This window comes from Tamandua tetradactyla, chromosome 5 (assembly GCF_023851605.1).
Source record: "Tamandua tetradactyla isolate mTamTet1 chromosome 5, mTamTet1.pri, whole genome shotgun sequence".
Classification (NCBI taxonomy): Eukaryota; Metazoa; Chordata; class Mammalia; order Pilosa; family Myrmecophagidae; genus Tamandua; species Tamandua tetradactyla.
Window position 1 is genome coordinate 30,766,954 of NC_135331.1, and position 23,178 is coordinate 30,790,131.

The window sequence follows — 23,178 nt, forward strand, 5'->3', positions numbered from 1 at the left end:
CCAGAAGTTGAAGAGCCATTTATTTGCAGAATGGGGGTCATTTCTAGCCAAGGTCCCTTCCTGTCTGTGCTCTGGGTGTACTGGAGATGTTGGTTTGAAGCTTAAGGTCCTTCAGAGTCACACGAGCCTGCTCTGAACATGTTGGAAATTGCTCCCCTCTGGGGATTGCTTTTTCCCATTAAAAAAAAAGAGAACGAGAGAGAAACTTAAACTATATCTTGGAAAACTGCCACAGATAGTCTTCCTCGGGAAGGAAGAACAGAATCTGGAGATTCAATCAGTGAAAAGCGCTATAAATCTCAGATTAGAACCCATCAGTATTATAACCAGGATCTTCTGTGCTCAGGTGGGGGGGGGGGGGTGTAATTAAAAACAGCTACCAAAAAATGACCTGTGGGGATTTCCCCGTCCCAGGTCTCCTAACCTCCTTTATATTCATCTTTCTCCCATACTACTAACCAAGAACATGCTGTAGCTTAAACCCCTGCCGCTGGAGCTGTGCTTCAATTAAATACAAATGCTTGAGAAAGTTGATAGATCCATCAACCTAGAATACAAAGTCCCAAATGGAGCTCCAGAAGCACAAGAGTCTCCAGGAAAAACACTCGCCCCTGTGGGCAACGGTATTCGCCTGGTCTCTAACCTCGGTCAGGCTCTTTGTCCATTACTATCTTGTAGAAATAGAAGCCATAGATGAAGGTCCGCAAGACTTCACCAGATGCATGCATGATCAGCTGCTCTTCCAGCATTTTCTAGAAGAAGGAGAGACACTGAAATTTGAAATTTCTGAAGAGGACATCTTAGAGGGGAAGTCTCAGTTATGTACTGGAACCAAGGGAATTTTGGAAGTACTGGCAGACACCCCCCATATCCCTAGTCAGATGTGACAAGAGGTCTATATTAAGCATTATATCTGGTAAAAATGTATCATAAAATATAAAAGCATTATAATCTCATTAAACAACACACAGAAAAGAGCTTAAGAAAAAAAAACCCACTGTCCAGCTTTAATAAATTTAACAATTTGCTATAGTGACGCCAGATCTTTTGTTTAAAAAATTCTCTATGGACTTCCCCAAGTCCCATCTCCCTATCTCTCTCTCCTCCTAGAAATAAATCGTTCTGCACATTTAAAAATAATATTACTATATAGGCATACATTGATATAGAATGAGTTATTTCTGTGTGATTTTAACTTTTAAGTAAAGAGTATCGTACTATACATATCATTTTGCAACTGGCTTTGTCACCCAACATCATGCTTCTGACATTTATCTGACATACACCTCCAGCTCATTCATTTTAACAGCTGTATAAGGAAATACTATTTTCAGTGGGATGAGAGTATATATCAAGCAAAGATTATATGAAACAGCACATTGAGTCCCTCAAAGAGAACTGAGGATCACACTTATTCAAATCTGTTACTGATTTTATATTGCAGGGATAACAATCCATCTGGTCAGCAATCTGATTTCGGTGGGTTTCTGTGCTGAAAGGATGGCATGAACTACCTCAGCCAATTCACCTTTTCATTTCTCTCCACTTGGGCTTAAGTCCAGCTCTGAATGGTATAATTAAATTCAGCAAACACTTGCTAAGTGCCTACTATGAGCCAAGCAACTTGCAGGGGAGTTGTGAAATGGAAATGGACAAAAAGACCATTTTGGGACCAAATGGACAAAGAGGGCCCTATCCTCAAGGAGCCTGTCCAGGCTAGGAGGCAAATGAGATAGATACACAGATTCTTTACTCAGCCAGGCACAAGGCACCAGAAGGCCTCTGAGGCAGAACCTCCAATCCAGCCCCTCGTCTTGAGTGAGCAGGAGCTGACAAGGAAGATGGGACTTCAAGTCACAGGGATGGTGTTAAAGCTGAGAATCTTTCTTCTGAGATTCAAAAGTACCTAGATTCCCCCCAGAATATTTCAGTTCAGATGATAAATTCTGCCAGACTTTTAAGTCAAGTTATAACGTATTTCAAAGTAAGATCTGCTCTTTCATAAATTCCCAGCAGCCCTCACATTTATTAGGAACAGATCCTCACCCTAACCCTCAGAGGTTGTTAATGGGCAAGGGGAATGATTCAGAAGCAGGCCCTGGCTTTGAGGGACCTGAGGAAGCAGTCTTGTGGGCCTCCTTGCTCCTGAGTCTCACCTGCATGATGTCAACAGCCATTGCCTGGGTCTGGACCCCATCCACGTTGCTCACCAGCCAGTGCACCACCTCGGCACTGATGAAGCAGCATGGCGAGAGGCCCTTCTGTTCCGAGAGCAGCTGGACGCCTGTCCTGAGTTCCAACACAGTGAGCAGGGTGTGTGTAGTGCACGTGGCAACCGGGAGACAGAAACAAGGGAAAAGAAGGGACTCCCACTAAAGCATTCAACATTGAAAGAGAGAGATCCCAATGAAGTAATTTCTCAACTACTATTTCTAGCTCGAAACAAATCCCAATGACAGGAAAAAAAGCAAGTGTTACAGGGGGGAAAGGAGATAGGAACTGACATTTACAGAAGACCTATATTCTTCTATACCTATATATATTCTTCTACCTATATTATCAGGCATTATTCTGGGTGCTTCACAACATGATTTTGATCCTTATGGAAACCACAATTTTCCACATTTACAAATAAGGAGATAGGCTCGGCGAGGTCAGGCAACTTGTCCAAGGTCTCACAGCTGGTGAGTAGGAGCAACAGGGTGAAAAGCTGCCACACCACACTGCCTGAGCATCCCCCTAAGCTGTACCTGCTCAGTGATGGGACACTTACGAGGGGTGCTTCATGGCCTCCAGGATCTCCACTAGGGTGGAAGAGGACGTCAAGGAGCTTGCCGCCAGCTGCTGAGAGCTATAACACAGAATGTCCAATCAACAAGGCAAGAGGGTACACATATGGTCAGAGAGCATGAATCTTAGGAACACTCTCTATTTGTTACAGAGCTGGATGCCAGCATGGTATTGACACTGACGGCACTGAAATAAGTGCTGGACGGCAATATCCTGGAGATATCTTACAGGCGGCTGGAGAGGGAGGTTCCCTACTTCCAAAGCATACATATTTAAAAAAAAAAAAAAAAAGAAAGGAATCTGGGAGCAGGGGAGTGAGGAGTTTCAGGGCTCTTATACCCCCACAGAAACTGTGAACAATCATCAGGAACTGGCAGAAACATCTTTCTCAAAGCTCCAGAAAACAGTTAAAGGACTGCAGTAACAGAAGGACTATCGAATCAAGAAAATGGCATCTTAAAAGTGGTAGGACCTGGTAGCACTCTGGTTGGCTCTTCCCTCATTCTCTCACTAGCCTGGGGAGGAGTGCACCCAGGAGCCCAATGAGAAATAAGTGGACTCAATGGATAAATATGAAATTAATGCAAGAATGACATAAAGGTAGGGGGGCGGGGGGTTAAATACATTGTTTGGGAATACTATTGAAGTTAAGTTGGTATTAAAGCAAATGAAGTTTGTTATAGATTTAGGATGTTAAATGTGAGCCCCATGGTAACTACAAAGAAAATACTGGAGAATATGCAAGCTCATAGAGACAGAAATTAAAGTACAGATTGCCAGGAACAGGGTTGGGCAGGGAGAATGGGTAGTTACTGCATGATGGGTGTAGGGTTTCTGTTTGGGGAAAGAGGAAAGTTTTTGTGGAAGGTGGCAAAGGTACTGCAACATTGTGAATGTGATTAATCCCGTTGACTAATGGTTGAGGTGGGAAAGTTTATGCTGTATGCATGTTTCCACATTCTAAAAAAGAGAAGAAAAGAAAGAGCAACTAAAGAGACAATGACAATTAAATGCTATATGCAATCATGGATAGATTTAATAAGGGATAAGAAAAGGACATTACTGGCACATATGAAAAAATTGGAATATAGTTTGTAAGCATTAAATCAATGTTAAATTTCTTGAACTTGATAACTGAACTTAAGGTAGTTGCATAAGTCCTATTCTTAGGAAATGTACATGACTACATGACAGTAGTAAGTGTTCAAGGAGCATGAGCAACCTGCACTCAGGGTTCAGGGAATGGGTTGATAAATAACAGGTAGACAGATGGCTAGATAGGTAAGATAGATGGGTTGATAGATGGGTAGACAGATGGAATGATAAGGTAAATATGACAAAATGTTAAAATTAGAAGATCTGGGTATCTGGGGATGTAGAGGTTATTTGGAGTTCTCTATATGGGATTTTATTATTTTTGTAACTGTCCTATAAATTTGAAAGTATTTCAAAATAAAGTTTTAAAAATTCATATATATAGGGGGTACAAGGGTAGTTCAGTGGTAGAATTCTTATCTGCCATGTGGGAGACCCAGGTTTGATTCCTGGTTCATGCACTTTCCAAAAAAACAAACAAAAAAACAAACAAATAAAAAAATTGATCAAATGGTGCTACAATAATGGGATGCTCACATGGAAAAAAATAACGAAATGTGACTCCGCCATACAGCACACACACATACAAAATCCTATCTACATACATATTTTTGCCCCTCAATGTTGGTAAGGATGTAGCGCAAGCAGGGTGATCTCGTATAGTATTTGTGAGGTGCAAACTTAACCCAGCCCTTGTGGAGTGCAACCAGACAGTATCTATTACCACTGAAAATATACTTTTCCTTGGTCATAACAATTTTACTTGCAAATTTCTGTATTAGTCAGGATAGGATGGGTTATGCTATTAATACCATCTCCTGCATTTATCATCTCAGATATTCTTTCTTTCATCTGTGAATGTTCCATTTGGGCCTTACTTCCTCTCCTCCAATACCATTCAGTTCTATGAAGACAGATGCTTGTGATTTATGGGCCTGGGTTAAGCCTGGCTCCTCGAATGGAAATGGACCCCACTCTGCACTTCCTGGAACAGTAGGCATATGGGGCCATAATGTTTTGCCTCTAGGACACATATTTCAATGTGAATCTTTTGGGACAAAGGGTATTAGACATTTTTCTTAGTGTTCATGGTCAAACTGCCCTCAAGAAAGCCACGACTTTTTAAATACCCATTAATAGTGCCAGAAAGGCCCATTTCTTCACTTCCTTGCCAACCCAGGGTATTAAGCACTTAAAAAAAATTTTTTTTTTTTATTTACTAGGGAAAAAAACAGTATCTCTAGTTTCTTATATTTTGTTTTTCTTTAAAAATAGAAAACTATATATATTTTTTGCCCTAAAGCTTTTGCTTGATGTTGCTAATGAAAATATTTGATCAAAGGTCACTCCCATTTTTCATTTACAAATATATCAGCAAAGGTTTATACCATTCCCCATCTGTTCATGAATGAAAGTGCCTGTTTACCTGCATCCCAGGTATTACATTTCTCAACCTTCAATGAAAATCTCATAAGGAAAAATGCTGTTTACTTCATTGGTGTGTGTTTCAATAACATTCAGATGAAAGTTTTAAATAAATAAATAAATAGTAAAGGAATCCAAAGTGCTTTTGTGAGCAAACTCACTCATCCTTAATAAACATATCTCCTTTTTTTTCATCTCTCCTTTTAATAATGAGCCTCAGACCCAACCACATCCAAGAATTCTCCTTGGAGTGCTCTGGTTTTGCCGAGGGCCGTTCACATATTGTGGCACTTAATATCTCCCTTTAAAAAAAAAAGATTATTGTGGCAACAAAAAAATTCAGCATTTTAAGCATTTTTTAAAGTGTCCAATTTAGGGGCATTAATTACATAGACAACATCTTGTTACATGACATTTAATATTCAGAGAGCACGAGGGACAAAATCCCAGTATCACTAGGTACAGAGCCTAGAGCTTTTCTCGGCTTCAGTTTCCTCATCTGAAAAACAGGGAAAAACTATTTCTCTCTTTCAGGATTGTTTTAGGCTAAGGTATGTAAAACACTGCGTATAGAAGTGATACACACGCTGTCCAAAATGGTATACCAAACGTAATAGCAATACGTCAGCCTACTGAAACGTGGAGAGGTTAAAGGAACCAGCGAAGGTAAACTGGGAAGCATCATGGTCCAGATCTGAATACAGTTTTGCCTGACAAGAGAGACCAGACCATTCTCTGCCTCAGTTCCTCCTCATTGGTATGAGGGTCCTTTAAGATATGCATAGTACTCGGTAACTGAGCACAGATTACTGGACAGGGGAGATGCATGGCCACCCACCGTATCAATGGTGCCTGTTCTGAGGTTTACCCAGAAGTTCCTCACATCTCCACCCCCCAATCTCTCCCTTTTCTCAGTTCTGGCCTCTCCCTCCTGACTATAAGGAGGCCCCAGGATCCAGTGCAGTGTTTCAGAATCTCAGGATTAGAAAAAGTCTTTTAAAGACCCTGGAAGTGAACTTTTTTCTAATGCTTGAATCCCCACTATAGGAGAAGTGACAAGAGGCTGTCCTATCAATGTGAACACCTGCACTGGTGGTGGGCTTGGATTCTCATGCAGCCACTTCCATGTGGCAGGACCAATTCCTAGTAAGTTCATTATGAAAATGGGATCTGTTCTAATCTCCAGTCCTGATTCCACCTGCCACCTAAACAACCTCAGTTCCTCTTTTTTTCTAAAAGCAGAAGAAAACCAGCCCTTGTAATCAATGGGGAGCAACAAACGCCCCTCCCATGCACCAGGCAATCTCCCCAATATCTCCCACAGACAGACTGGCAGTGGCTTAGGGAGAAGTCAGAGGCCAGAGAAGACCAGGCCTTCTTCTGTTTCACAATTGACCATCGTCTTTGTGGGCCCTTTCCAGAATGGGTGAACACAGAGGAAACTAGGGTAGAACTTATGAGGGACAGGAGCCAGCAAGGTGAGTGGTCTTGCTCCCAAGTAAAGGGTTTTTGGAAAAGTCAAGTTTCTTAAACCATTTAACCAAGGACTCTTCAATCAGGACTGTGAGGCAACAAGAATGGACTAGGTATAATTATCATAAAGCAAATACAGAAAAGATGGAAATAAAAAAGAAGTTTCTCAGATTTGACAATGGCATTAAAAGCTGGGGCACTTGTTTGAGAAAATGAGCTTCTTTTTCCTCTGGACACTCAGGAACAGAAAAAGAACAGCCATGTTTGGGCACAACTAGCAACTCAGTCACTGATGAATCAGCAAACAATGGCTGCACACTATCCTTTGCCAGGGTGACATCCTGGATGAGAGAGACTTGGTCTGGGCTCCATTCCCTACACTTCCTTTTGCATGTGTCTGATACTTTTCTACGTCCTCAAGGGAACCTCTTAGCTATCTTGTGAAGGATGCTGATGGTGGTGAGGACTGATTTGCTCAGGGTCCCACATATATTCGTGGCAGAGCCCTCAGCCACTGCAGCCCTTGTAGTTAGACTGTCCCCACTGCCCAGGAACATGGGTTAGGTCGTTCTGAATCTCACCTGCTGTCACAGGAGTTTGTGGAGGGGAATCCCTGTTCCCCTGCATTCTGGGAGTTCCCAAAGGTCTGGCTGTTGCTTCTGTCCATGGATTGGCCAGTGCTTACCCCCAAACTGGTACCATCCAAGACTGGACCAACTGTCTGGTCCACAGACACCTGTGGGAGATTTGAAAATTAATACCAAAAACAGAATCTTCAAAGCAATTCACATACATGGTTCTCTTCATCCCTTACTCATTCCCAATCCTCAGTGCTCCCTGGTGGAAGAGCTGAAGGAGTCTAGAGACCACACCCAGCCTTGTGTGCAATGTCCTCCATCAGAACACCTGGGAAGCCCCATGCTTCAAATCAAGGCAGCTGAAAGGTGGCCTGTTCACAGTAAACCCCTGGAACTACAGAAACTACTCCAGTACCTGACTTAAACTACAAGACTTACATTAAATAAAACCTCCCTAGAAAGAGTAAAGAAATCAGAATCCTTCCTTATAAGGGTGGGAAGAGGGGGAGAGAGACCACGTTTAGAGATGGCATCGCAGCAGGCATACACCAACTGCCATGACTCACCCCTTTCCACCCGAATCCTCCTTCCCTACTTCTGTCAACAGCACAATCAGTCTTCCAATTACTTAGGCTCAAGACCTCAGAGGCACTGAATTCCCTTCTCCTTGGGCTTCTCAGCTCAAGAGAGCTCTAGTCCTGTGGCGTCCCCTCAGTCAACTCACTCACATTCATCTCCAAGCCATGCCCACTCACCACCTTTGCTCAGGCCCACCCTACCTCCTGTCAGGGATGGCTGCAACACTGTCCTAACTGGACCTACCCCATGAAACCCTACCTACAAGACACTTCCATTCCCATCTTCTCAAAGAACAGTTCTGATCCCACTGCTCTATTATTCTGAAATATTTTTAAATATTTTATCGCTCCCCATCAGCGATAAAAATTGAGAACCAACTCATGTGATATTAAAGGTCATGTGTCACTTAGCCCCAACTTGCATGCCTGCTGCACAGCCCCCATTTACCCCTCTGCAGGTCCCCCATCAAATCACATCCTGCCTATTTAATCCTGTCTAGGGAGCCCATCTTCCTGGGAGTCCCTTCCCCTACAATTACCTGCTAAAGACCTATCAGTATGAAGGGTCAGTTCAGTAAAATGTTTCCTGATTCCCTTTGCCTCAGGCCCCAAGCAAAAACAAGCTTTCATTGGACTTTGCACCCTATGACCCTCTCCCAGCAAGCTGCATCACGTATTGGTGTTTCTGTCTCATTTCCTTTAAAAATCCCAGGGGGCAGTACTTTGTTCAGATAACCTGGAATCCCTGCAGCATCTTCTGATGGCTGTAGTCAACAGAGCGGAACAATAGCAAATATTTGGGGAGAATTACTAAGCCTCTCCTGAGCATTTCTGGAAAAGTATAAGGCTCTTAGTTCCTTCCTCTTACATGGGGTTCTTGGGTATTTTCAGATTGGAATCCTATATTTTCATACAATCCTGTGTTGCTAGATACTACAAAAATAAAAAATTATTCCTAAAATAAGGCTTTCTCCATTTCAGCACTATTGACATTTTGGGCCAGATAAGTTTCATTGTGGGGGAGCTCTCCTGTGCATTGTAGGATGACGAGCAGCATCTCTGACCTCTACTTGCTAGATGCCAATAATAATGCCCCTCTGAGTTGTAACAAAGAAAAACATCTCCAGATATATAGCCAAATGTACTCCCTCACCCACCCCACCGCCCCAGGGTGGGGGGTAGTTCTGAGAGAATCAGTTTGCTCTGCTACAGCAAGCTCAATGGTTTGTAAAAAGGACCACATGGCCACCCTAAATACCCAGAGAAATTATAAAAGAGGCAGCTTGCGATCACCAATCACCATCTGCTCCTAGCCAGCAAGCCACAGGAACAAGTACTATGCCATAAAATTAAATTAGACGAAGCTGATGGAAGGGGACAAAGACTGGTTCTTGTGCACTTTATAAAAGTAGCTCTTAGGCACTGCCTTCTGGACTCCCATAGTGGGGTTATTTCTCATCCTGTACACCCTGAGAACTGTTCCTCCAGCCTAAACTGAGGGCTGTTGCCAGAAATTGACAATGAGCCCTGGTAGAGGGGCAGTTAAGGAGTTATCCATTGGGGGTCGGCAAGTATTTTCTAGAAAGTGCCCAATGGTGACTATTTTAGACTTTGCAGGCCATACACTCTCTTTTGCGACTACTCTGCCATGGAGGTATGAAAATAGTCAGAGACAAATATGTAATAAACGGTGTGACTATGTTCCAACAAAACTTAATTTACAAAAACAGACAGTGGACCAGATTTACCCACAGTTTCTTGAGCTCTGGCCCATATTAAACGATGTCTGACTTTCACGAGGCTATACAGAAGAGCATTTCACTTGAATCTTAATACCAGGAAAAGTTATATTCTTGAGTAACTGGTTTGTTTTTATCCTATGACCACTCTGGATCTTGGAACAGATGGTTCCCACTTTTCTTTGGCGACTGGGAACTTCAGAGCTGAATTTAGCACAAAATTCTAGCTCCTTTACACAGTCTTATGCTCTGTCTTATCTTTCCTTTTTCTTAATTTTCCTGTCAAGCCACATTTTTATTCTGGGGGCTACATTTACTTCTATAATCCAACTGAAATAACTTTTTGGAGTAAGACCAATGGTAAACCAAAAGAAAAGGAAGGCTGGATGGACAGAATGGAAGTTGTGGCATGTAGAGGGGCAGAGTGAGGTGCTTGGTCCAGGATGCAGTTTTTCATAAAAACCTTATCCAAAATCTTCCACTGTTTTAACATATGTAGACAGATATCCCCCCTTCCAAGAGGTGGAGCTTAATCTTCTCTTTCCTGCTTGAGAGTAGGCTAGACTTATGACTTGCTCCCAAAGAATACCGTATGGAAAGGGGAAAATAGTAACTGCACAGCAGGGAAACAGCAGACACTACATTAAGCAAATGGAGGTTGATAGCACCAGTGATGTCATGTGGGCATCTTCTAACCCTGACGTTACAGCATAAGAAAGGCATGTCACCTCTGGGGTATTCTCTGCAAAAACCCACAGCCCCAGTCTAACCATGAGAAAAAGATAAGACAAACCCAGGTATGGGTAGAGTTTATAGGATACCTGGTCAGGACTCTCCAAGACTGTCAAAGTCATTAAAAAACAAGCAACAACAATAATAACAAGGAAAGTCTGAGAAACCGTCATAGCCCAGAGGAGACAACAAGATGTGACAGCTAAATGCAAGGTGGTGCCCTGGACTGGATCCTCGAACTGAAAAAGAGTCTTACTGGAAAAATTGGAGAAATGTTAATTAAGTCGAGTTTGGTTAATTAAAAACCTAACTAATCTTGTCAGCAGCATCAATTCCTAGTCCCCTCTCTCTTTCCTACATGCCCACAGTTGTTAGGACAACGTGAGTGAATGAGTTATGCCGGGATGACTCTGAGATTAGCCCCAACATCAGTAAGGTGCCCAATGGGCCCTCCAACCTGTTTGCCTTGCAGAGCCCCACTCTTTCCTGCTAGATCTGCCAGTCCAGCTCTCCAAATGGGGACAAACTGGACTAAGTGCTTGTCCTCCTGGTTTCTGAGCTCCTTCACAGCAGTCAGGGGCATCATTAAGGGACTGTGACAAAATCCCACCTGGCCTTCAAAACCGGGGAACTTGGGAATAGCTCTCAGACCCATAGCCAGGATGTTTTCCAAGGTTTAAAATATCAAAGAAGGCAGGTATATCATCCCAAATCAAAACACTCCTTCTGGGTGATGCAACAGTAGCTCAGCAGACAGAATTCTTGCCTGCCTTGCCAAAGACCTGGGTTCAATTCCTGATGCCTGCCCATGCAAACAACAACAACAAAAAACACTCTTTCTAGTACTCTCTTTAACAGTTTGGAATGGGCTGGGGAGGGGGAAAGGAAAGAAAATTTACTGGTGATAAAGGGACAAACTTTATGGTTCATTTTCCCTACTAGTAATGCAAGATCTCATCAATCTGTTGAGAGTAGAGGTATCACATTCATTCATTCTCTCATGCATTCAACAGAAAATAAATTTCCTGATACTTACTATGGCCAAACTCTGGGAATAGTGTGATGTACAAAATAGTTATACTCCCCCTGCCCTCGTGGAGCTTACCATGTGGTGGGGGATGACAGATATTAAACAGGCAATGTCCATACAGTGTTTTACTTATTCCTGCATCTCCCATAGCACTTGGCACAGTCCTGTGCCCAGAAGGTGCTCAGTATTTGCTATCTTGATTGAACTGAATCTTTTCTGTAGGTCCAGCTCCAGCTTTCACATGTCCTTCTTAACTCCTCCTTACTTATATTTTTATATTGCACATCACTCCAAAAGAGTTGTGGCCACACACACACACACATACACACACACACACACACAAAGGTAAAATATAGATGACGAAATCCAGTTATGAGAAAACAAGTATAGGAAAAGTATAGAATTACAGTCTAATAAGTACTGTTTGATCTAAAGATAACATTTGAAAGGTACAATATGACAGCTGCTAGCCATGTGTGGCAACTTAAATGTAAATTAATTTAAATAAAAGAAAACTAGAAATTCCATTCCTCAGTGGCACCAGCCATATTTCAAATGCTCAACAGCCACGCATGACTGGTAACTATCGTGTTGGGCGGTGCAGATATAGAATTTTAGCAACACTGTGTAAAGTTCCACTGGACAGCACTGGTTGAGAGCAAAGACTGCAAACAAATGCTTGCAGACATTAGCAGATGATATATATTGCTGCGGCTGGCTGAGAAAAAGCAACAAGAAAGACTGCAAGCTGGGTCTGAAGGGGAGGCTGCTCCATGGCCTCGATTACTGCCAGGCAGGAACCCAGGCCCTGGGTCTAGTTTATTTTACAACAGAAGACAGAAACCAGGAGTTGTGTATGAAATCTCCTGATTTTTAAATATTTCTAATCAATTAAAAAAATTTTAAAACCACAGCAAGGGTGAGCAGGTCTTCAGGACTTTGCAAATGGACTGAGAATCGTTCAGGCAAATGCCCCAGTTCCTTGCAGAAGTATTGCATGTTGACTTCTGATAAGAAACTGACAGGTGGTGGAGAGTTTAGGCTGGGGCAAAGGTTGATTAGTGTGTCCCTTGGTCCTTTGGCAAAGGGAGCAAAAGCTCATTCTCTGAAGTCAGAAAGTAGATAAAAGGACAAAAAATCCACTTCTGGGCACACTGTCTCTGACTCCTCAGAGCATGCTGAACACTACTGCCCTAACTGATGGGGCCCCAATGTGCATTCTGCAGACCTGGGGGTCTGTGGTAGCTTATCTGGGGCCATGATAGGGTACAACAGGCTGGGGCTGTGAGTCTCCTCCCTCTGCCACATACCTGAACAGAATGGTTCCATGTTCACTGGGTGATAGTTTAACATTTGGTGTAAACTGTCAATGGGAAAAAAATAGGATCTGATGTTTAAAATAAATGCTCTTGTGCCTGTCTTCCCACCAATATTTCTCAGGCAGTATTTCAGAGCACCTGCTAAATGGCAAGGGCTGAGGTAGGGGTTGAAGATGCAATGGTGAGCAAGACAGACATAGTGGCTGCCTTCATAGAGATTACAGTCTCATGGTGAAGACTGACATTGATTAAATTCCAGTCACACAAACACAAAAAAAGAACCATGAAAAGTGCTGAAGGGAGAGGTACTGGAGCCACACCAGTCCATATCATGGGGATTTCACTGGATGAGGTGGAAGAAACCAGGCACAATCAGAGGGAACAGCAAGTGGCCCAGGAGGAAACCTGGTGCCTACAAAGGTCTGACAAAGGCCCATGACACCAGATTGCAAAGAACTAGGAAGATGAGGCTGGAGAGGGAGGCAGGGCTCTGATCATGTATGACCTTTCAGGCTGTAATCCTAAGGATAAAGAAGCCACAGAAAGGTTTAATCAGAGGTGACATGATTGGATTTTCATTTTAAAAGGCACTTTGTATGCTGGGTAAAAAGCAGACTGGAGAGGACCAGGACAGAAGCAGGAAAACCATACATAGGAGGTAAATGCAGGGTCCAGGTGGGAAATGGTTGTTTGGGCTGGGGGGTGTGGTGGTGATGGTGATGGAAGGGATGGGGAGAAGCAGATGATTCCAGAGACATTTACCATGCAAACCCCACAAGACCTGCAGGGCTAAGAGTTGCTAAAAACCAAGCCTCCTGTGCTAGTGACTGCTGGGGTTGGTGGGAGGAGAGAAGAGGGAAGGCAATAGACCCCAACTTCCAGCCTCATGTGTCAGAGCCTCTCTCCTAGACCATCAGGGCTCTTTCTGTCCAAACTGAGTAACAGAAGATATTTTGAGGCTGACTTCTAAGGAAAATCCTATTACCAAATGTTTCTCATGCCCTCTAAGTTCTTATGGAGCTTTTTGCTGCTAAAAATAGATTTTCAGAGAACAGGATATGGAGAAGAAACTTATGCTAGCTGTGTTCTGGTTATTAGACCAAGAGTGACACAATCATTAAGGGCCATCTTTCAAGGCCGGTGCAAAGCCCCATTCCATTAGCTGGAATCCTCGATGCACACCTGTTTCAATTTTATCACTACTTCCTTTCCTCAGTATTAGGGGAAAAAGATCACCAAGTCTGGAGTGTTGCCTCCCTTGGTCAACAAGAAAACTTTCTCAGCAGAAAACTCTTTTGAGGTGGCAAACTCAGCCTGAGCCAGAGGACTTGATCTATTTTCCAGAGCCCAACAGGATCATCTAAGAATTTCAGAACTTGAAGGGGTAAGAACAGTCACCTGGTCCAACCCTATTCTACACACACACACACACACACACACACACACACACACACTCAAAGGCAAGACGTGATTGGTCCAATCAAGCTCATTCACTTGCATGTATGACCTTACCCTCCACCCCTCTTTTTCTCTCTCTTTCCTTCTTCCTCTGTAACATATAGATATACATGTGGAGAATTCACTATGTGCCCAGGTCTGAACTAACCATAAAGAGGCTTCACCTCATTCCACTCTCACAGCAACCCTGTAATGAGAAGACTATTATTAGCCCCATTTTACAGGTGAGAAACCTGTGGTTCAGATATGTTAGCACAGTTGCCGAAAGGTCCACAATCGGTCTAAGAAGTAGCTGGATTCAAACCCAGCCAGCTGTATCCTAGAGCCTACGCACGTTCTGAAAGTCTTTTATCATATAGCTCACTTCTCTTAAGGAGCTCAAGACACACTCTTTGTACTTTCTGGTCTGGAATTAGGGTGGAGAGAAGAGGCAGAGGGACTAGCGAATAGGCACTAATAAACAGATATGCAAAGTTGACATTAAAACCTGGCATCATAGTGATTATGATCTTACTGACAGCTAGTATTTATTGTGCCAATGAGTATTTATGAGCACCATGCTAGTCACTTCACGATACTGCCCTTATCATGCATTATTAGAAGCATCTTACTTAATTTCCAAATGTATGGGATTTTTCTAGTTACCATTTTATCTTTGACTTGTAACTTAATTGCACTGAGGTCAGAAATATGCTCTGTATGATTTGATTCCCTTAATATTTATTAAGAAACATTTTTTCTAGTCCACAAAACAACCCTGCAAGGAAATTATTTTTTATTTCCATTTTGCAAATGGAGGAAATTGAGGCTTGGGAGGTCAATTTATATGCCTAAGGCAGGTAATTTATACAGTGCTGAAGCCAGGATTTGGAACGAGCCATCTCACTCCTCTGTAACCCCTCTATTCTGCCCTGCTATGTGGTTAGAAAATAAACAAAGCACAATTTACTTCTATGTAGTTCTAGAGTGCTCACTTACCACCTGTGATATGAGTTGAGAGAAAATGAGTTTATCTATCTTTTTAATATACACTTGGTGGGAATGTGACTGTGTGATTGTGAAAACGTTGTGTCTGATGCTCCTTTTATCTCCCTTGTCAATAGATGAGTAGAACATATGGAATAAAAATAAATGATGGGGGAACAAATGTTAAATTTAGTTTGAAATGCTAGTGACAAATGAAAGCAAGGGGTGAGGGGTATGGTATGTATAATCTTTTTTTTTCTCTGTTGTCTTTTTATTTCTTTTTCTGAATTGATGCAAATATTCTAAGAAATGATGAATATTCAACTATGTGATGATATTGAGAATTACTGATTATATATGTAGAATGGAATGATACGTTAATGTTTTTGTTTGTTTATTCTTAATTTTTTAAATTAATAAATAAATAAATTTAAGTAAATAAATAAAAGAAAAAATATATACACTTGGTGGGTATTATAAACTTTATTCACATGCCTCTCCCTAGGTATGAACTCCAGGTGTTATTCTCAATTACATAGATTTGTCCACTCTTGTTCTACAATGGATCCCACCACATGAAGATGTGTGGGTTATTATATTACAGGATTATAAAGCAATTCTTTTCTAGCTCTGGAGATTTTTCCTATGTTAAATTCTAATCTAAATCTGAAACTTTTCTCAAGAGGACTTCTTGTTAGAAAGTAAAGGATTTTTTTTTTCACAGATAATCATTTTTAATGTTCTCTTATTTTTTTTATTGACAAACAAAAACAACATACAAACACGAACACTCTTAACATACAAACATTCCATACATGGTGTACAATCAATGGCTCACGATATTATCACACAGTTGTGTATTCATCACCACAATCAGTTTTTAGAACATTTGCATCATTCCAGGAAAAGAAATAAAAAGAAAAAAGAAAAAACTCATACATATCATACCCCTTACCCCTCCTTCTCATTGACCACTAGTATTTCCATCTACCCAATATATTTTAACCTTTGTTTCCCCTATTTTTTTTTCTATACCCCTTACCACTCCCTTTCATTGATCACTAGCATTTGAATCTACCAAATTTATTTTAACATTTGTTCCCCTTATCATTTATTTATTTTTAATCCATATTTTTTACTCATCTGTCCATACTGTAGATAAAAGGAGCATCAGACACAAGGTTTTCACAATCACACAGACACACTGTGAAAGCTATATCATTATACATTCATCTTCAAGAAAATGACTACTGAAACACAGCTCTACAGTTTCAGGCACTTCCCTCTAGCCTCTTCAATATACCTTAACTAAAAAGGTGGTATCTATTTAATGCATAAGAATACCCTCCAGAATAACCTCTTGGCTCTGTTTGGAATCTCTCAGCCACTGATACTTTATTTTGTCTCATTTCTCTCTTCTCCTTTTCAGTCAAGAGGTTTTCTCAATCCCTTGATGCTGAGTCCCAGATCATTCTAGGATTTCTGTCCCACGTTGCCAGGGAGGTTTACACCCTCGGGAGTCATGTCCCAGTAGAGAGGGGGAGGGCAGTGAGTTTGCTTGTTGTGTTGGCTGAGAGAGAGAGGCCATATCTGAGCAACAAAAGAGGTTCTCTGGAGGTGACTCTTACGCCTAATTTTAAGTAGGCTGAGTCTATCCTTCGCAGGGATAAGTTTCATATGAATAACCCCCAAGATTGAGGGCTCGGTCTATTGATTTGGTTGTCCCCACTGCTTGTGAGAATATCAGGCCTTCTCCAAATGGGGAAGTTGAATTTTCCCCCTTTCTCACCATTCCCCCAAGGGGACTTTGCAAATATTTCTTTATTTACTGTTCAAATTACTCTGGGATTTATTGGGGCATTGAAAGTAAAGGATTTTTAAAAACACATCAACCCAAGTTTGTTTCATTAACTAAAACTACAGTATGCCTTCCACACCTAGACTCAGACTATCCTCAATTAGGACATACAGGTCCCGTGAGCACTTTGCCCAGGGTAAGAGGTGGGTGCAGACAGGCACAGCACTGTCTGGACTCCTAAGAAAGGGAACACTCCACTAACGGAGTCCTCTCCCTCCCAGCACAGTGGGAAGGATGGCAGAGGGACTCAGCTACTCACTAGCTATGTGCCCTTTGACCAGGTAACATCTTGGAGCCTCAGTTTCCTCATGGGCAGAATGGGGTTAAAGGATTGGTGTGAAAATTATGTTTGCAAAGAAAGCCCTTTGCCTAGGAGCTGGCAGATGGGTAATCAATGAATGATGGTTTCCTGACTTCCACAAAATAAGGCCTCCTTAATCTCTGCCTTTGAACTTTATAATTTCCACCTTCCTCAGCCTGCCCCATTCTGCATCAACCCTTTTGACTCTCTCAGATTTTTGACTGGCTGTCTGTAACTATGTCAATTTCATATACTTAAGGATGTCTATAAAGGGCAGGGAGCCCAGTTCCTTCTTATCAAGGACCTACTAAAATAGTTATTTTGACGCTGATCACAGAGTGGTTCGGGAGCCAAGCTGTGGATCCTGGATTAAATCCTGGCTCTACCCCTTACTGTGCACTTTGGGTAAAGGACAACTTCTTTGGGCCTTCACTTCTTCATTTGTAAAATTGGGATAAAAACTCTGCTTAACTCATATATTATTATTATTTTTTTGGGGGGGGTGCACGGTCTGGGAATCAAACCCAGGTCTCCCACATGGAAGGTGAGCATATACCACTGAACCACCCATGCACCCTCCTATGTTATTTTGTGAGGATAAAATAATACATGTGCTTGGAATGTAGTAGGTGAAGAAATTTAAAGCTTGAAAGCCTCCTGGACATCTAATACAAACCTCTCATTTGACAAATGAGTTAAGTGAAGTCCAGGGGCTGGGCAAGTTGCCCACGGCCACACAGCATTAGTCTAAGATACAGTGGATGCCTATTAATTAATCAATGTTTGCTCTGGTTTTCACCACTTTGTGCCACATTGTCGTGAATTTATCTGGCTCTACGGAAAGGAGAACATAAGTGTTCAGTGCTTAAGTAAGCACATTTCATGTTGCTTATTTTATATGGAAAGAAACATCTAAAAGGGAAGATGCTGCAATGGGGCAAAGACTCAGTGACAACTATGTGAAGTGGACACGCAGATGGACAGAGGGAGAAACAGGTGGGTCAACACTGTGCTCTTACACTGATCCCTCCCGACCCCCTTTGCTACTGCAGACACCACAGAAGGGAAGGCACTCCTCTGAGACCAAATTCAATTTCAACTATCCCTTGAGCTCAGTTTCGGCCCAAATCCATCCATTCAGTTGAGCAGAAGGCTAAGTCATAGCTTCTGCTGATGGGACAAGCACATGCAGGCTGTGGATCCAGGAGTTGGACTAACCTGTGGGTAGAAGGCGGATGACGCTGTGCGTGGGCTGCGGACAAATTCCATAAAGAAGGCCCCGTCCTGAAGTCAGAGGAGGAGGAAGCAGCAGCAGCAGCAGGTGCAAGGAAGTGAAGAAATGGAATGTAAACCACCAGGGGAAGGAGAGGGTGTGAAAGAAGGAGGGTTAAAAAAAAAACTAAGCAGGGAAGGAGAAAACAAGGACACATGAGGGAAATGGGGGGGCAGGGGGCAGTGTGGGTAGTTCCACTCAAGAAGACAATATCCAAATGCAAAGCATTAGCAGGAGTGCACACCTTCTTACCCAGAAAATCCCATCTCTATGGGAGAAACTCCCTGGGTTAGAAGGTGTGCCCAAGCTCCCTCAGGTCTCATCAGAGGGTCTCATCAAAGAGTGGAGGCTTTTGCCCTCTCACATGGCTCTGAAATTCCTTCAGATCTATGCCAAGGAAGAGGAAAAGGAAACGAGAAGCTTGGTGGGGACAGTGGGGGAAAGGGCTTCAGTGGCAACATCTTGACCTCCCACTTGGCCAGGTAATGAGCAGCTCCCTTGGAAAGACCCAGAAGCTTGAGGTTTTCATTTCTGCCTGTGTCGTTAAACCCAGCAGCCAGACAGAAGAGGATTCAATGCAGGAAAAGTTCTTGCTTAATTTTCTGAGCAAACAAGGGATACAGAAGCAGCAATACCTTCTCCTTCACTGGTTGTGTAACAAAAGCTTCATCAAGAAGTTAAGAAATATGTAATGTCGGATGCCCAAGCATTTGTCATGAGGGGTTTCCTGAGGCTGTCTTTCCCTTCCTACTCTACTTTTAAAGGGTTCAAGTTGCCATGTATTTTAGTATATGTGTGGCCAAAGCAAGCACTCAAACTGCCATGTATTTGAAACAAAAAGGGCCCAGAGGACTTTTCCAAAGACTTACTTCTTTTGAAATGTTTTGCAAATAAAACTTTTATAACTGTTGCTTATTTCTAGCCTCCCTTAGCTATTCCTGGTTTCAAAGAAAAAAAACGAAGTCCTAGCTGTGGCCTTCAGTGACTGACATGGGATAAACCAGCTCTCTGAAGGGACAGGGTAGCTGCTGTAAGCCAAGAGCCCAGGCCAATCTGTACTGCTGCCCTGACAATTTAGAACCGCTTAAACTCAGGCTTGACCCATTCTTTCTTACCCAGGTAGAGGTATCAAGGGACCAAGTATGGGACAAGTGTAAATTGTTGCTGTCCCTCATGAGACACCACCAACAGACATCAGATGGGAGGGACCTCCAGTCCATCACATCCAGTGGCTGTTAAGATGTCCCTAGGGGGGCTTCAAGGGTTTTGGGAAGGTTTCAGTGGGTGAGGCAAATGAGCACTCAGAGAGGGCCTGATTCTCCTGCTCTTGCTCATCAGAGTAAGCTCTGCCAGCAGCAGCTTTTTATTTCAGAGTGAGTTTTACTTGAGCAAAGGGGTCCATGGATAAAGATTTGGAAACCAATAATTAGGGTAACCACTCATTTTCAGGATGGAGAAAGTAAGACCCAGAGAGGCTAAGTTATTTCCCCAGACAGCTCATCTCCATTCTAAACAATTTTATCCCATTATTACAGCCCCTCTCCACTTTCACAATTATGGGGAGCAGTTTAATAAGAGCCCACTTTCGCATGGCTATAATGCTTTGGTCAAATGATAACCGCATATACACCTACCACACTGGGCTATAATGACTACTTACAGGTTTATTCCAAATATAAATAGTGAGCATCTAGAGGGCTACGGCAGTTTTCATATTTATGCATTCCTAATGCCTAGTATATCGCAGGTGCTCAATAAAATGTGAATACCAGAATGCATAAAGTGAGTCCTAATCCTTTTGGCAGTCATTCTATCAGTTGAGATCTCTTTGCCAGATCTTTCCATCTTTCTCAAGGTCAAGAAGCGCCTTGGGGTCCTGTCATGGTTAGGGACAGGTGTCAACTTGGCCAAGTTGTGGTACCTGTTCATCTGATTGGGCAAGCGCTGGCCTGTCTGTTGCAATGAGGACATTTCATAGGATTAGGTCATGATCACGTCAGCTACATCCACAGCTGATTCCATTTGTAGTCAGCCAAAGGGGAGTGTCTTCTGCAATTAGTGATGCTAAATGCAATCATGGGAAGCCTTTTAAGGAGGACTCAGAGGAGACAGGTTCCATTCCTGCTTTGGCTGGTGAGCCTCTCCTGTGGAGTTCATCCAGGCCATCCATCGGAGTCATCGGCTTCGCAGCCTGCCCTGTGGATTTTGGACTCTGTGTTCCTACAGCCACGTGAGACACTTCCATAAATTTTATATTTGCAAGTGTTCCCTGTTGATTCTGTTTCTCTAGAGAACCCTAACTAATACATCTTGGTACCAGGAGCCGTTCTTAAGGAACAGAATCTTAAAAATGGGTTTTTATGAATGGTTTTCTACTCTGACTGGACTCAGAGACACTAAGGACTCCGATTCCCATAATCAGAATGACACTCCCAATCCATGGACTGAGTTGGCAAAGGAGATAGTCAAAATATCATCATTCGATTCTCCTAATGCTTCGCTTGTACGAAGCCAGACTCTGGGGAATAATGTTTTTGACACCTTTACAGAGTTTTGTAGAAATAAGAGTTATAGAGATGTTGGTTGGTTGTTGTTAGATACACTGTCAACATTAAAGGGTGAAAGGGATGGGCTTAAGGCTTCAAACAAGAAGCTTAGTGCCGTCTGAAAGATGTAGAGGTTTCTATGAGTATCCTGAAGGAAAACTTTATTTCCTGTAGCCGTAGACTTGAGATCTTTGAAAATCAGACTCAGAATCTTATTGTTAGAGTAGCAACTTTACAACGTAAACTGAAATCTCAGTCTTGCATGGTGTCTGCCGTTAAAGTGAGGGCATTGATTGGAAAGGAGTGGGACCCTGAAAAATGGGATGGTGACATATGGATTGATAAAGATGTTGGGGGTGAGGTTGAAACCCTAGACCATGCTGAGCCTTCTTTAGATAACCCTGTAATAGTCTGCCCTGAGGACATAGCCGCTCCACCTCCAGCCTGCCTTGAGGAATTGGCCACCCAGCCTCCTCCTGAAGGGATTAGCCCTAGAGTTATTAATCCTGTTTCACCAGATGAAACTGCAAATGAAAGCCCTGAAGCAAATGGCTTGGAAGATATTTCTAATTCTTTTCATGACCCACCCCCACCACCCCTCATTTCTTCTAGACCTATAACTAGACTAAAGTCCCAACAGGCCCCTAAAGGTGAAGTACAAAGTATCACACATGAGGAGGTACGTTATACTCCAAAAGAACTGTGTGAGTTTTCCAATTTATATAGACAGAAATCAGGGGAGTATGTGCGGCAGTGGATTTTAAGAGTGTGGGATAATGGTGGGAGGAATATAAGGCTGGATCAGGCTGAATTTATTGATATGGGCCCACTAAGCAGAGATTCTGCATTCAATGTTATAGCTAGAGCAGTTAGAAAAGGTGTTAACAGCTTGTTTGGGTGGTTGGTTGAAACATGGATCAAAAGGTGGCCAAAATTACCTGAGGTTGAAATGCCAAAACTGCCCTGGTACAATATAGATGAGGGGATCCAGAGGTTTAGAGAGATTGGGATGTTAGAGTGGATTTATCATGCAAAGCCTGCTCTTACACCCCAGGAATGTCCAGAGGATGCACCTTTTACCAGAACAGTGAGAAATAAGTTTGTGAGACTAGCACCATCATCCCTCAAGAGCTCTGTGGTTGCACTTCTCTGTAGGTCAGATATTACTGTAGGAACTGCTATCACTGTGCTGGAATCCTTAAACACAATGGGGATGACAGGATCCCGAGTTGGCAGAAGCCAGGTGGCAGCACTTAATCACCAAAGACAGGGTAGATGCGGCTATTATAATAGACAACAAACTCAAAGGAGGCATCAAAATTATATGACACGCAGAGATTTGTGGCATTGGCTAGTAAATCATGGGGTGCCTAGAAATACAATAGAAGGGCAGTCTACTAAATTCTTGTTGGAGCTGTATAAACAAAAGAGTTCTAGGTCAAGGGAACAGAAGTCTAACCTGAATTACAAAAACACAGAGTCACGGCCCCTTAATCAATTTCCAGACTTGAAACAGTTCACAGACTCTGAGCCCCTTGAATGAAGGGGAGGCCAGGTCCCTATGGGGGAGAAACCTGTTACACTGCCACAAATTTATACTGTTAACCTTCCTCTAAGTCTTCCCCAAGGAGACCGACGGCCTTTTACCAGGGTAACTGTGCATTGGGGAAAAGGAAATGATCAGATATTTCAGGGATTATTAGACACTGGTTCAGAAGTGACATTAATTCCAGGGGACCCAAAACGTCACTCTGGACCACCAGTCAGAGTGGGGGCTTATGGAGGCCAGGTGATCAATGGAGTTTTAGCTCAGGTCCATCTCACAGTGGGTCCAGTGGGCCCCCGGACCCATTCTGTAGTTACTTCCCCAGTTCCAGAATGTATAATTGGCATAGACATACTGAGCAACTGGCAGAATCCCCACGTTGGTTTTCTAACTCGTGCAGTGAGGGCTATTATGGTGGGAAAGGCCAAGTGGAAGCCACTAGAACTGCCCCTACCAAGCAAAATAGTAAAT

At 42.7% G+C, this 23,178-nt stretch overlaps 1 protein-coding gene across 10 annotated transcripts in view; it reads right to left on the reverse strand.

Moving 5' to 3' along the window:
• Window positions 1-23,178, reverse strand: part of DEPDC5 (DEP domain containing 5, GATOR1 subcomplex subunit) — a 161,840-nt gene that overhangs the window by 27,737 nt on the left and 110,925 nt on the right. For 6 of the 10 annotated variants that reach the window (XM_077160444.1, XM_077160443.1, XM_077160449.1 and 3 more), the window contains 5 exons: window positions 18,561-18,626; window positions 7,365-7,519; window positions 2,774-2,851; window positions 2,157-2,289; window positions 644-752 (listed from right to left, as the gene is read on the reverse strand). In XM_077160444.1, coding sequence (XP_077016559.1) covers window positions 644-752; window positions 2,157-2,289; window positions 2,774-2,851; window positions 7,365-7,519; window positions 18,561-18,626 — 541 coding nt within the window. Of the gene's footprint in view, window positions 1-643; window positions 753-2,156; window positions 2,290-2,773; window positions 2,852-7,364; window positions 7,520-18,560; window positions 18,627-23,178 lie in introns of those variants that run through there. The other 4 variants (XM_077160451.1, XM_077160447.1, XM_077160446.1 and 1 more) reach the window with 2 other exon arrangements.